Source organism: Artibeus jamaicensis, unplaced genomic scaffold (genome assembly GCF_021234435.1).
Source record: "Artibeus jamaicensis isolate MK-2021 breed Jamaican fruit bat unplaced genomic scaffold, CSHL_Jam_final scaffold_537, whole genome shotgun sequence".
NCBI classification, from domain to species: domain Eukaryota; kingdom Metazoa; phylum Chordata; class Mammalia; order Chiroptera; family Phyllostomidae; genus Artibeus; species Artibeus jamaicensis.
This window is the reverse complement of record NW_026522047.1, coordinates 42,051,500-42,064,581: the sequence shown is the minus strand read 5'-3', so window position 1 is coordinate 42,064,581 and position 13,082 is coordinate 42,051,500. Positions and strand designations below refer to the sequence as shown.

Below are 13,082 nucleotides of genomic sequence, written 5' to 3'. Positions count from 1 at the left end.
GTGTGAGGTCATATCTCATGGTCGTTTTGATTTGCGTTTCCCTGGTGATCAGTGATGCTGAGGATCTTTTCATGTATCTTCTGGCCATTTATATGTCTTCTTTGAAAAAATATCTGCTCAGGCCCTTTGCCCTTTTTGGTGTGTTCTGTTTTGTGTGTCTCCCCAGGCCTGCCATTCTGTCCTGTGTGTCCTGCTCTGCCCGTGTCTCTCTTGGGTTCTATGTATTTTTGCTTTCTCTGTGTCAGTATCTATGTCTGTGGAGTCGCATGTGTCTATCTGTCATTCTTTATCAGTGTCTGTCACTGTCAGCCTATGTGTTTGTCTCTGAGCCTGTGTGTTCACTGAGACAGAACACAGTCACCCTCACAGCTGAATAGGGACAGGCCGTTAACGGATGGGGCCAGGGAGAAGAGGCTGTCACTAGACAAGACAGATAAAGATGTCAAAGCACCCGTGAACTTTTAGAGCTCAACAAGAATGAAAGCACTGAATAGCCAAACCCATGAGATGCAGCCAAAGCCATTCTTAAAGGTAAATGTGTAGCCTTCGAATGCATTCACTAGTAAACAAAAGATCCAAAACAAATAGTGCATCAGCTTAGGATGAAGAAAGAAAGCACAACACCTGAAACCTATGTGATTTTATTAACCAGTGTGACCCCATTAAATTCAATTAAAAAGAAGAATAGACGGGTCTCGGACATTGAATTCCACTTCACTGATGGGGAAACAGAGGCCAAGAAAAGTTAAGCTACTTGCCCACGGTCACAAAGCAAAGCAGTCCTAGCACAGCTGGGATTCAGACCGAGTTTAGCCCTTCCCAGACCATTGTTCAAAGGCCTCAAAGATTTTTGGCATCATCACTTCTGAACTGTATTTCTAAAAAATTATTTCAATAAAAATATATCCAACTACATGTCATAAATTCAAGACCAAGTGTTTTTTGTTCTCTTCGCTGCACTTCCCGGTTGCTCAGATGTGTCATAAATAGTACCTCTTGCTCAAAGAGCTGCCCCATCCCCCAGGCTTGACCCTTGATTCCTGGGTTGAAAGTAGGGACTCAGCCCCAGAGGTTCTGAGGTGCCCACTTCCCAAAAGCAGGAATCAGGGAAGGAAAACTTGGCTGAAGCAGGGACTAGATGGGGTGGGCAGAGACCCTCTGCTGTCCTCCTCCTGCCGGGAAACAATTTTGCAATCCTGACCCCTCCCTTTCCCCTGCCTGGCTCAGGTTTAGCCACTATCAGGAACAGGATGTGGGTGGGGACTTCCCTGTGGTTGGTGCCTCTTCCCCCAGCCCAGGCAGGTATAAGGCTAACTCACCAGACCAAAGGAACCTAGCCGGAAAAGAGAGAGGCCACCATGTCCTCCTGGAGCCCAGAGGGAATCCAGAGGTAGGTCCCCCTGCCACTCCTGGGCAGGCTTGGCCAACCGGCAGTGCAGAGACATTCCATCCGACCACTGAAGCCGTGGGGCCAAACCGCAGGACCACTGGCTGGAGCAAACGGACACTCAGGCTCCACTAGGACGGGCTTGCTCCCATCACGCACTGGCCTGCAGACCCCCCGGACAGGGTGTGGGAGCCCACCCCCAAAGTCAGAGGCCTGCTGCAGGGACCGGGAGGAGCAGAAGCCCCAGCCCGCCCAGGGTTTCAGTGCCAGCTGGAAACCACCCAGTCCCAAGGCCAAACGCCTGTGCCCAAACCTGCTTCAGGCACTTTTCATATTCAGGGTCCTGTTCTCACCTGAGCCCTGGGTTGTACCTGAGTGCTGGAAGCAAGAAGGAGCTGGACACAACCTAGCCTGGTTTAGTCAGGGCTGAACAGAAAGAGGAGGAGCACAGAGGGGAAACTGAGAATGCTGCTTGGGAGTGTCAGAGAAAGCTTCATGGGAAAGGGGGCATTGGAGTTAGGGGCTTTGCAGGATGGGTAGGAGTTGACTGGCTCTGCCTTTAAAACCCACAGAGGAGAAGGTGACTATACTAGTCCAGCAAGGCGATGAGGGGTGTGGGGTGGAAGTACAGATGAGAAGAAGTGGGCAGATTCTGGGTATAGTCTCACTGAGCTGGGTATATTTTTATTTTGGCTCATTAAGTTCCTTCTGTCATTGCCTGCAGCCCAAGGGGCTTGGACCCCCTTCTTTCTAGAACCCTGTTCCTGCTGCTAATAATTGTGGCCCCCTCAGCCCAGGGGGTCACCCCAACCCCTGAAGCCTGCCTTGTGTTCCAGTCAGAAAACGGCAGCACCGTCATCTGCCAGCCACCTGCCAAATTCTTGAGCTACCTCCGAGCCGACGCCACCTTCCTGTCTGTGGAGTTCTACAACCTCACCCAGCTGCCACCCGACATCCTCCAGGACATGTCTAACCTCCGAGAACTGCACCTTTCCAGCAACGGGCTGAAGAACCTCTCAGCCAAGTTTCTGTTACCTGTGCCTCAGCTGAAGGTGCTCGATCTGACCCGCAACGCCCTCACCCGGCTGCCCCCGGGCCTCTTCCAGAACTCAGCTGCCCTCCACACCCTGGTGCTGACAGAGAACCAGCTGCAAGTCCTGGAAGCCTCATGGTTGCATGGCCTGAAAGCCCTGGGGCATCTGGACCTATCTGGAAACCGCCTCCAGACACTGCCCAATGGCCTGCTGGCCAACTTCACCGATCTGCGCATCCTTGACCTTAGCAAGAACCAACTGGAAACTTTGCCCCCTGACCTTCTGAGGGGCCCCCTGAAGTTGGAGCAGCTGCACCTGGAAGGCAACAGATTGCGAGCACTTGAAGAAGGCCTGCTGGTGCCCCAGCCAAACCTGCATCACCTTTTCCTGAGTAATAACCAGCTGACCACAGTGGCGGCCAGCACCTTCCGAGGTCTGAATCAGCTGGACATGCTGGATCTCTCCAACAATCTACTGACCAGCGTGCCCAAGGGGCTCTGGGCCTCCCTGGGGAAGCCCAGAGCAGCCTGGGACATGAAGGATGGCTTTGACATCTCCGGTAACCCCTGGGTCTGTGACGAAAACTTGGATGACCTCTATCAGTGGCTTGTGGACAATAAAGACAAGATGTTCTTCCGGAATAACACATGTTGTGCTGAGCCTAAAGCCGTGAAGGGCCAGACCCTACTGGCTGTGGCCATAACCCATTTGAAGCTTAAGGCTGGGGTGGAGATGGGTAGGGACGGCCTGGCAGAACACTGCAGCCCGCTGGGCAATTAATTGCCCCTTTGAAGGGTGAGGCAGGCAGTGCATAATTGCTGGACCCATGTTGCCCACACCTCCCAAAACACTTCTTAGGCCCTGGGACCTCCTTGCCCTTGCTCAGGCCACATCCTCTTCTGGGAACGCCTTCCCCATATCGCAGATCTCTTGGTCTCCCTGTCCCTCAGCTCCCTCGCCCTCCCCCTGGCACAGCCCGGCCCACACTGGGGCTGTCTTTATCTGGCTCTGGCTCTCTCCCCCTCCAGTTAAGGGGGGCCTCTGAGTTCAGGGCCTGAGTTGCCTCTTATTCATCACTTAGGGGTCAGACCCAAGGGGTTTAATAAATAATTGTCAAACAGAATTGTACAAATTAGCGTGCACTGTGTTCCTCCATCTCCCAAGTCACTGTCTTCCTGCAACTTCCTAAGTCTCTAGGATGAAGGAGGAAAGAAGAGACTTGAACCAGGATGTGGGGTGCTGGACTGGAAATTCCAAATGGATGGCAATTGGGATCTGATGGCCTGTGGCTGGTCCTCCTCCTCCCTTCTATCCTGAGCTTTAACTGGAAATAAAACTCTGACCGTTGCCCGGGGTGTCATTTTACTGGTGGATTCCTGCCAGAGCTTGTGCCCTGGGGAAGGTTTAAATTAAACCAGATTGCTTCAGGTCTCCAAACAATTTGTCATGCTGGCCAGTGGTAACCCAGGGGGCAGCCACCCAGGGCAAGTGTGGGCAGGCTGGATGAGGCTGAACAGATGGGCAGAAGCCCAGGGAGCTGCGTTCTCACGACGCAGAACCTGGAACCACCTGCTGACACAACCCTGGGAATACTGGGTGCCAGGGTCAGATTTGGGGGTCCTGGGAACTTCAGGGCCATGCTCAGGTTTCCAGTCCCCAGGGAGGTATGTCATGCCTGTTGGTGGTCATTGTAGCCACGATGATGAAAAAGCCAGAGTCTGGAGCCTGGCAGAGCTGGGTTTAAATAAAATCCTTCGATCGCTGTGGGACCCAGGGTGAACGGTTTAAGCATTCTGAGTTTCAATTTGCTCATCTGTAAAACAAGAATCTGAGGGAATGGGCCGGCCAGGCTCCTGGTTTAGTTAAGCGGCGGATTGAAAAAAAAAAAAGAACATTAAGGACTTGCCTGAGGTCACTGGGAGTGGAGGTGGGTGCTGTGATCGCCCTCCACTGAGGGTGATACGGAAGTAAGCTCAACCCATGGGCATCCAGAGTCCCCCAGCTGCTTTGGCAACCGCACAGGGATCTGGGAGCATCAGAGAAGAGCAAGTGGGCCTGGAGTCCCGCCCCAGAGGCACGCCCCTACAGGGTCTCTCTCTATTGGTTGGTCCCCAGAGGCTCCGCCTCCAGAGCCACTATAAGGCGGGAGGGGCGGGCAGGGGGTGGAGACTGGAGCCCAAGTCCGGGGTCCTTGGCGGTACCAGGGGGCTGAGGCTGCATACACCCAGGTGAGTACCACGCGGGTGGCGTCCAGGAGCGCTCTGCAGGCCTGGGAGGTCCTGAATTGGGTGGGCAGGCGAGAGTTCAGCAAGAGAGAGGTGACAGGCCGGAGCAGGTGGCTGAGACCCTTGGCCCAGTTGGCTGAAACTCAGGACCTGGGTGGGCGGGGACCACGGCTCTGAAGGCCTGGAGTGGGGATGAACTGCCGGCGGGGAGTATGAGGTCGAACTATCTACTCTGAGTCAAGCTTAAGCTGAGTGACCTTGAGCCCAGCATGCACCGCTGTGTGCCTCAGTTTTCCTGACTGTCAAACTGATTGGGTTTATTGGGATTCTACAGTTACCACCTGCATCCCTGTAGGGGGCTGCTTGTGCAGTTCTGTGCAGGGCAGGGACAGCAGGGACCTTCTCTACTTTGCAGAAGAGCAAACAGCCCAGAGAGGTGAAGGCATTTGCCCAAAGTCACACAGCAGATAATGACAGCACTCAAACCCTAAGCCCATGCTTTGAATCACTACAGAGCCACCTCCTTGCCAGAGGCTCTCTCATGTGTACCTACTGTGTGCAGAGTCCTGTGCATGCACTATCTGTGCTCCTCATGACATTCTGAGGAAAGTATTATCATTACCCCATTTTTCAGATGAAGAAATTGAGGCCCCAAGAAGGAACAAAACTTCCTGGAGTCAGAGGCTCTTAGGCTGCAAACAGAACCCAAGGCCTGGGAGGGAGATGGGAGGGTTAACCCCCCTCACTTTGTCCTGGTCCCCAGGTGACCTTGTTTGCAGCAAGCATGTCAGAGGATGAGGCGGCTCAGGCCCACAGACCCAGCTTGTGTGAGCAGGACCAGCAGGTGAGGGTGCACCTCCTGCGGAGCAGGGCATGGGGAAGAGTGGGGTACAGCCCCTCCCCAAACAGCTACAGGCTGGTTACCCCCTATCGCCTCTATCTGTGATGCGAGCACCTCGCTCTTAGAGCATTTTGGACCATGGAGGCTGGCGTCTCAGCACCTCCTACCCTTTCCCAGCGAAGCACGGAGAAGCCCGGGGAAGGGAGTATCTCTCCAAGCAGACCCAGCTGGCTTACCTGGCCCCTGCCCAACTTTCCCTCTCCCACTCTGGGTCTGCCCGCCCACACCTCCTTGTTTCTGCGTCCAGCATCACGGCACTCTTAACAACCACAGCAGCAGCTGCAGCACTCGCAGCCCTACTCTGCATCAGTCAGTGTTCCAAGGACTTCACATACATTGGCCCCCAGCATGTCAGTCATAGCTCTGGAATCCAATTTTACAGAGTGAAGACCAAGGCACCAAGCAGTTCACTCACTTGCCCAAGCTCACAGCTTGGAGGTGGCCGAACCACAACTGAATACAGGCAGTTTTGCTCCAGAGGCCGTGTGCCCTTAGCGACCAGACTCTTTCAGAACTTGTCACGCTGTGCGTGTGCTATTGAGAACAGGAGCCTGTGAGCACCTTCCTGGGGGTTTCCTCTGCTGGGCACAGCCAGGTGCTCAATACGCCCTCTTGCCCACCCCTCATTCTGGCCCATAGAGAGAAAGTGGGCTAAAGGGTGGCTGAGACTCCCACCTCCCTGGGGACCCTTTTGATGTTTCCCCTTCCCACAGAGCGCGGTGCAGCGAGTCGTGGCTCTGCCCCTGGTCCGGGCCACATGCACTGCCGTCTCCGGTGCGTATAGTGCAGCCAAGAATAGGCACCCACTGCTGGGCTCTGCCTGCCGCCTGGCCGAGCACTGCGTGTGCAGCCTCACCACCAGCGCCCTGGACCACGCCCAGCCACTGCTCAGCCACCTGCAGCCTCAGCGTGAGTCCCCCTGGCCAGAGAGTCCTTTGGTTGCCCTGTGGTTCCACCCTCTCCTGCTCCATCGCATGGCAGGCCCTGGGGTGGACCCCAGGATCTGGGTGTCCTTCCACAGTCTTACCTGTCCTGTCCTGCCTTCAGTCTGACTGCCTCCCCCGCATCCACCCGTGTCTTCTCGCTCAGTCCTATTTTGCTTGTCCTACTATGCAGTTTACTTGTGGTCCCCTCCTTCTGTCCCCATTCCATCTGTCTTGATGTCGTCCTCCCTTGTTGGTTGGCCTGCTGTGCCTTGGGTTCCCTCTGCCTGCCCATCCTCCTTCCCCCATCTGCCCCTTTGTCCTTGCCTCCACCTGCCCTGAGCCCCACATTTCCCCAGACCTGTGACCAGCTCAGGAGTCCAACCCAACAGCCTGATGGGGGGAGGGCAGAAAGGCTCTAGAAGGGGGTCACCTGAGGGGCCCAGTCCAGGGCCTCCCCACCTCTTTTGCTGGCTTGAATGACCTTGAGCCTGCTCGCTGCTGCGGCATCTGAGCTGAGCAGTGGTGTGGAGTCACCTTGGTGCTGGCAGAAGCCAGTGGCAGAGCAGAGGTGGGGAAGGCAGAGGGGGCAGGGCCCAGCTGGATGGCCCACACACACCCACAGGGTCTCCAGCCCCTCAGGGGACCGGCCAGGTTGTCCCTGCCAAGCAGGCTTTCCTTGACCTCTCCCTATCTTGTCTCTCTCTCCCTCCCTCCCTCCCTCCCTGTTCTCTTATTTTCTCCCTGCTTCTCCCTCCAGCACTCCCTCCTTCTATGTTCCTCTGTATCTCCCTTGTCATCTTCCAGATTCTCCCCACCTCTCTCTGTCTGTCTTTCTCCAGTGGCTACAGTGAATGATCTTGCCTGCAGGGGCCTAGACAAGCTGGAGGAGAAGCTGCCCTTTCTCCAGCAACCTTCAGACATGGTAAGACACCAGACCATGGGGACGTGCAGGGGGTGGGAGGGAGGAAGACTGTCTCCTCCCAGATGCAGCCTGAACCCCTCTGGCAGCAGGACCCTGGGACTTTGGTCACCTCAAAAAACACCAGCCAGATGAAGATAATTGGCACCCATATTTATTGAGCACTTAATATGTGCCAGTAGGTGCTGATAACCCCTTCAACGACCATGTGAGAGAGATTTTTTTTTTCCCCCAATTTATAGAGGAGGAATTCTGGCCCAGAGCTGGGAATTGGCCAGGAATCCTTGACCCCTAGCCCCAGGGGCCAGGGAAGGGAGCCAGACTCTAACAGCACCTGGATCAGAGGCCTCTCCCTCTAGGTGGTAACCTCAGCCAAGGACGCAGTGGCCAGCAGTATGACTGGCGTGGTGGGCCTGGCACGGCAGAGCCGGCGCTGGAGCGTGGAGCTGAAGCGCTCCATGAGCCACGCTGTGGACGTTGTGCTGGGCAAGTCGGAGGAGCTGGTGGACCACTTCCTGCCCATGACCGAGGAGGAGCTTGGTGAGGCCAGGGCCCTCCCCACCCCACCCCTGAGTCCTCCTGCCCAGTCCACATCCCCGGAGGTTACAGATCAGAGAGGTTCAGGACTCGCTCAAGGACATGACTGATCAGCAGGAACGTGGGCCTGGAGCCTAGCCCCGACCTCCCACTCTACTTCCATGGCCCCCCCAGCCCACATTCTCCTAGAAACAGACCACCCAGACCCCAAGGGCATAATTGGCTTAAAGACTTGAGAGAGTCATGGTCTCGAACTGCTAGTTCTCCAAATTATATCATCTGGACTGTACGATGCCTTTAAAATCTTTTGATTTACTGTATGCATTTAACAACGAGCTTTTGCCCCACACATCCTGAGTCCCCTGCTGGGAACTGGCCTGCAGGGAGCCAGACTGCAACCCAGGTATGTGCCCTGACTGGGAATCGAACTGCGATTGTCTAGTTCGCGGGCCCATGCTCAATCCACTAAGCTACACCAGCCAGGGCCAAAACTTTTAAAGAATAGTCTAGAAGCCCTGGCTGGTGTAGCTCAGTGGATTGAGCGTGGGCCTGCAAACCAGAGGATCGAGGTTCCATTCCCAGTCAGGGCACATGCCTGGGCTGCAGGCCAGTTCCCAGCAGGGGACTCATGAGAGGTAACCATACATTGATATTTCTCTCCTCTCTCCTTCCCTTCCCCTCTGAAGATAAATTAAAAAATCTTAAAAAAGAAAGAATAGTCTAGAGCCAAAGTGTCTAGGTTTGAATCCCAGTTCTGTTTTTTGCACACTGTAGAACTTCATCTCTCTTTTCCTCAGTTTTCCCCATCTGTGAAATGGGGGGCTAATAAAAGTCCCTACATCACAAGGTTTAGGGAAGGTTGAATGAGTTGATATTGATAAAGGGAAACTATAAATCTGGAAGCCCATGGGCTTGTCCAAGCAGAAGGAGAGTGAACAGACATGGAGGTGGTATCTATGCTGACCCCTATCCCTCATCCTGTCCTCCAGCGGCGCTGGCCAGGGAGGCTGAAGGCCCGGAAGTGGGCTCAGTGGAAGAGCAGAGGAGACATCAGGGCTACTTCGTGCGCCTGGGCTCCCTGTCAACCCGGCTCCGCCACCTGGCCTATGAGCATTCTGTGGGGAAACTGAGGCAGAAGAAACATCATGCCCAGGACACACTGGCCCAGCTGCAGGAGATGCTGGAGCTGGTGAGAGCCCTCCGCCTGCCCCCACCCTGTAATGCAGGCCACTAAGCATGGATCCAGCACCAGCTGAGTTCCTGGTCCCATGCTAGACTGAAGGGGGAGGCAGAACTGTGCCCAGCTGCCTCTAGGTGTGTGTGTTCAGGGTTGGGGAGGGGCGCTGCCTGGGGCTGGGGAAGCTCAGGGACTGCTAAGAGCCAGCCTGGGGAGTAAGGAAGGGGTTTGGTGGAGGAGGAGAAGTAGGAGTTGTAATTTATAGGCAGTTAAGATAGGTCCAGAGAGAGAGAGAAGGTACCTTTTCCTTCACTCTCCTGTCAGGAACACCAATCTTCTCCAATCTTTAGGCTCCAGCTCACAGCCGGCTTCTTCCAACGTTGTCTCCTTGCTCTAAAGGGACATGATAGCTCCTGCTTTCTGGGCTCGATACATTCAGATGCCCCAACCTTCTTATCTCACATCCCCTCTCCCCACCTCAACTGCCTGCAGCTCCATATTCTCATCCCCTCCCACATCTGACACATCGACCACACTATGAGCTCTGTCCTCAAAGTCTATCCTGAATCTACCCACATCTCCTCCCTCCTCATCCTCCATCCACCTGTACCCAGCCCCCACAATTGCTCACCTAGTCCCCCAGCTATCCTCCTGGACCCAACTGTCCTCCCCATAACATCCATTAGAGGGCGCCTGTGAGTGCCTGAGTAGGTCTGTTTCACTGAGAATAATACCCTCAAGGTTCAATTTTGCAGCATGTATCAGAACTTCCTTTTAATGGCTCAATATTATTCCATTGTATCGATGGGCCATGATTTATCTGTTTATTTTCTAATACATTCCCTGTCCTGGGTACTGAAGGCACAGTGACTCCTTTAGGATACTCACAGTCCCGTTGGGAGATCGAGGTCATAACGGGGAACACAGCAGGTGTTTATGGGACCCAGAGGAGAGATCTATCCGGCCAGGAGGGGAGGAGGGAAGACCTCCTGGAGGGGTGACGTCTGCATTGAGAGTAGAACTGGAGCAAACCAGGAAGGGGGGTGGGGAGTAGGGTGGAGGGAAGACTATCTGGCAGAGGGACCAGCATGAGCAAACGCCAGCAGTGAGTCTAAGCTCCAAGGAACTATGTATGCAGGGCCTGCCAGAGGGCAGAGGAGACAGTGAACAGGCTGGCCCGGCTGCATCAGCAGGTGTGGAAGGTTGCTCACAGGTGTTCCCTAGATGCTTAAATAAGGCCAGATCCAACAACCCAAATCCTCCACCTCTGATGACCACTTCTCCCACCCCCACAGATTGACCTTGTGCGGTGTGGGGTGACCCCCACTGCCCCAGCCCGCCCTGGGAAAGTGCACGACCTGTGGGGGGACTGGAACTTCGGTGCCCTGCAGAATGGCCGCCGCCGCAGCCAGGTAGGATGGTGGGGGTGTAGGAGGTGGTTCTGGATCTGCCCAGGGTTGCCAGGGTCTTGAGCTGCCTCTAACCAGCTGGTGAGGTCAGCTGGTTGGAGTGTCCATGGAGGAAACTGAGGCAAGGAAAGTCTTATGGTGGGTCCTTTAGGGAAACCTTCCCCTGATTCCCACTTTTGGGAAGGCAGGGCTGTCTTGTGTCCATGGGGGAAACAGAGGCAGGCAGATAATCCCACTGTGTTCGTGGGGAAACTGAGGCAGGGCTGTGGTCTCAGCAAGTGTCCCTCCCGGACACTGAGGCCCCGCCCTTCTCCGCCCCTCCCCGCAGGCGGAGCTGGAAACGCTGGTACTGTCCCGAAGTCTTATGCAGGAGCTACAGGGCTCAGTGGACGCACTGGAGACCAGCGTGCGGGGCCTGCCCCGGGGCGCCCAGGATAAGGTGACCGAGGTCCGGCGCAACGTGGATGCCCTGCAGGCCGCCTTCGCCGATGCACGCTGCTTCGGGGACGTGCCCGCGGCGGCATTGGCTGAGGGACGGGGCAGAGTGGCTCGGGCCCACGCCTGCGTGGACGAGCTGCTAGAGCTGGTGGTGCAGGCCGTGCCACTGCCCTGGCTCGTGGGGCCCTTCTCGCCCATTCTCCTAGAGCGGTCGGCGCCCCCACCAGACCTGGAAAACCTAGTGGACGAGGTTGTGGGGAGCCCTGATCCTCGCTGGGCACACCTGGACTGGCCGGCGCAGCAGAGAGCCTGGCAGGCCCAGCACCGGGACGGGACGGGTTTCCCGGAGGACATTCCAGAGGAGGAGCCTGAGCCCCCCAGCAACCCCAAGCACACCCTGATGCCAGAGCTGGACTTCTGACCGGACTGGGCCTTGCAGCCAGAGGCAGAAGGCTGACTTCACCTCCTTATCCTGCTGCCCCCTAGTGGCCATGCAGAAGCACTAACACCGAATGTCAACCTTGGCCCAGGCACGGATTTGGGGGTTCCGGTGGAATTCTGAATCTAGGCCAGCTTCACTGATATCAGATCCTCCCCAGTATGTCCCTTGGACATATAGGGACATGAACCTAATCCAGGTCTGACTAGTCCTCAGCTGGGTTCATCTGTCTGTGGTCACCTGTTCCCTCACCCCAAGAAGCCGATCAAATTTTGGAGAAACACACAATTTGCCCAATGGCTTCTATTTGGGGCTTTGAAAAAGGAGCACTCCCCTGCTCCCCAAGCTTGCACATCTTGGACTGAGGGGCCCCCAGGACTGAGCTGCACCAGCCGGGCCTGCCAGACCCACTTGCTTTGCTGTTTGGGGTATGCTCTCCAGAATAAAGGTGCCTTGTGCTGCCCAAAGGCCCATGGCCTCTGTTCTGACCGGGGATGGTCTCAGGTGCAGGGTGCTGGGGGCCCAGGGCTGTGTGACCACATGGCACAAGCCAGGGATGGAGATTTGAAAGGAGTGATGCCCGCCCCCACCAGCTTGACATCCTGTCTGTAGTTCTACCTTCAGTGCCCAGCCCGCTTGGGTTAAGCATTGCCCCTTCAGCTGTGCTTCCTGGAGTGCAAGTTCACACTTTGGTATAAATGAATGTCTTGGAAACTATAGGGGGCAGGATCTAGGAGAAAGAAGTTAGATGGGCCAGCCACTCCCTTGGCCCACCTCCCTGGACCCCCAGGAGCTGGTCTTGCTGTGGTTTCTCCACTGGTCAGAACTGGGGAGACACAGGCAGAGCAAGGGCCACAGGACAGTCTCATGGGGGCCCTTCCATGCCCTGACCACATTCTTGCCTGCCCCTCAGACTCCCTGGAGGCCAGGCAGGGTTTTGGGAAACCACAGTCTGATTCGATGAGGTCAGGATGGCCCCAGGCTTCCTTGGGACTCAGCCCTGCCTGCTTTCCACCAGCCAGACTCACTTCCCTGCCCCGGTTCAGGAACCTCTCCGGCCCCCCCATTGCCTGGGGGTTGAGTCCGAGCCTTGCCCACAGGTGGGTGGGCAAGCAATGTCCCCTCTCTGAACCCATTTTCTCCTCTACAAAATGGGTAAGTCATGCCCAATGCTAGCAAATGCCTCACCCACAGAAACCATTATTCACTCAATTTATCCAACAAATATTCATAGAGCACGTGCTGTGTGCCAGGCAGAGAACAAAATGGATAAAAATCCTACCCTCTATGACCTAACAATACAGTAGGAGAAAAATAATAAAATAAGTAAATTACTTCTCTTAGTGTTAGAATGATGAGAAAAATAAAAGGGAAGGACAATGGGAAGTGTGGGGGGGAATTGAAGAAGAGATGCATATTTTTAAATAGAAGGGGGCCAGGAAGGCCTCTCTGAGGAGGTGACATATGAGCAAAGACTGAAGAACATGCCAGGCGGGGGGCACAGCCTATGCAAAGGCCCTGGGGCTGGACCTGGCTTGGCCTGTTGGAGAAAGAGCAGAGAGGCCTGTGTGGCTGCAGCAGAGACACAGAAAGGGAGTACGTGAGGACAGTGAGGGGACAGGAGCAGGTCACCAGGGCCTATGGGCCACGGGGAGAACTTGGGCCTTTACCCCGAGAGAGGTGGGAGCCC

At 55.5% G+C, this 13,082-nt stretch overlaps 2 protein-coding genes across 2 annotated transcripts; both read left to right on the top strand.

Moving 5' to 3' along the window:
* The first annotated feature begins 1,276 nt into the window (after window positions 1–1,276).
* LRG1 (leucine rich alpha-2-glycoprotein 1) lies at window positions 1,277–3,768 on the top strand. Its single transcript, XM_037165230.2, has 2 exons — window positions 1,277–1,390; window positions 2,112–3,768. Exons 1-2 carry the CDS (start codon window positions 1,359–1,361, stop codon window positions 3,199–3,201), a joined length of 1,122 nt encoding a protein of 373 aa, XP_037021125.2. The 5' UTR covers window positions 1,277–1,358; the 3' UTR covers window positions 3,202–3,768.
* Window positions 3,769–4,578: 810 nt separating this feature from the next.
* Window positions 4,579–11,859, top strand: PLIN5 (perilipin 5). Its single transcript, XM_037165237.2, has 8 exons — window positions 4,579–4,649; window positions 5,410–5,490; window positions 6,261–6,456; window positions 7,313–7,395; window positions 7,752–7,932; window positions 8,919–9,118; window positions 10,402–10,518; window positions 10,844–11,859. The coding sequence occupies exons 2-8, from the start codon at window positions 5,431–5,433 to the stop codon at window positions 11,372–11,374; spliced, it is 1,368 nt and encodes a 455-aa protein (XP_037021132.2). The 5' UTR covers window positions 4,579–4,649; window positions 5,410–5,430; the 3' UTR covers window positions 11,375–11,859.
* The last annotated feature ends 1,223 nt before the right edge of the window (window positions 11,860–13,082 follow it).

Bases quoted from the DNA above. Each gene is read 5' to 3' on its own strand.
- LRG1 (XM_037165230.2), top strand. From the start codon at position 1,359: ATGTCCTCCTGGAGCCCAGAGGGAATCCAGAG. The intron at 1,391-2,111 runs GTAGGTCCCCCT...CATTGCCTGCAG, and splicing joins AGCCCAGAGGGAATCCAGAG to CCCAAGGGGCTTGGACCCCC.
- PLIN5 (XM_037165237.2), top strand. From the start codon at position 5,431: ATGTCAGAGGATGAGGCGGCTCAGGCCCACAGACCCAGCTTGTGTGAG. The intron at 7,933-8,918 runs GTGAGGCCAGGG...CCTGTCCTCCAG, and splicing joins CATGACCGAGGAGGAGCTTG to CGGCGCTGGCCAGGGAGGCT. The intron at 9,119-10,401 runs GTGAGAGCCCTC...CCACCCCCACAG, and splicing joins TGCAGGAGATGCTGGAGCTG to ATTGACCTTGTGCGGTGTGG.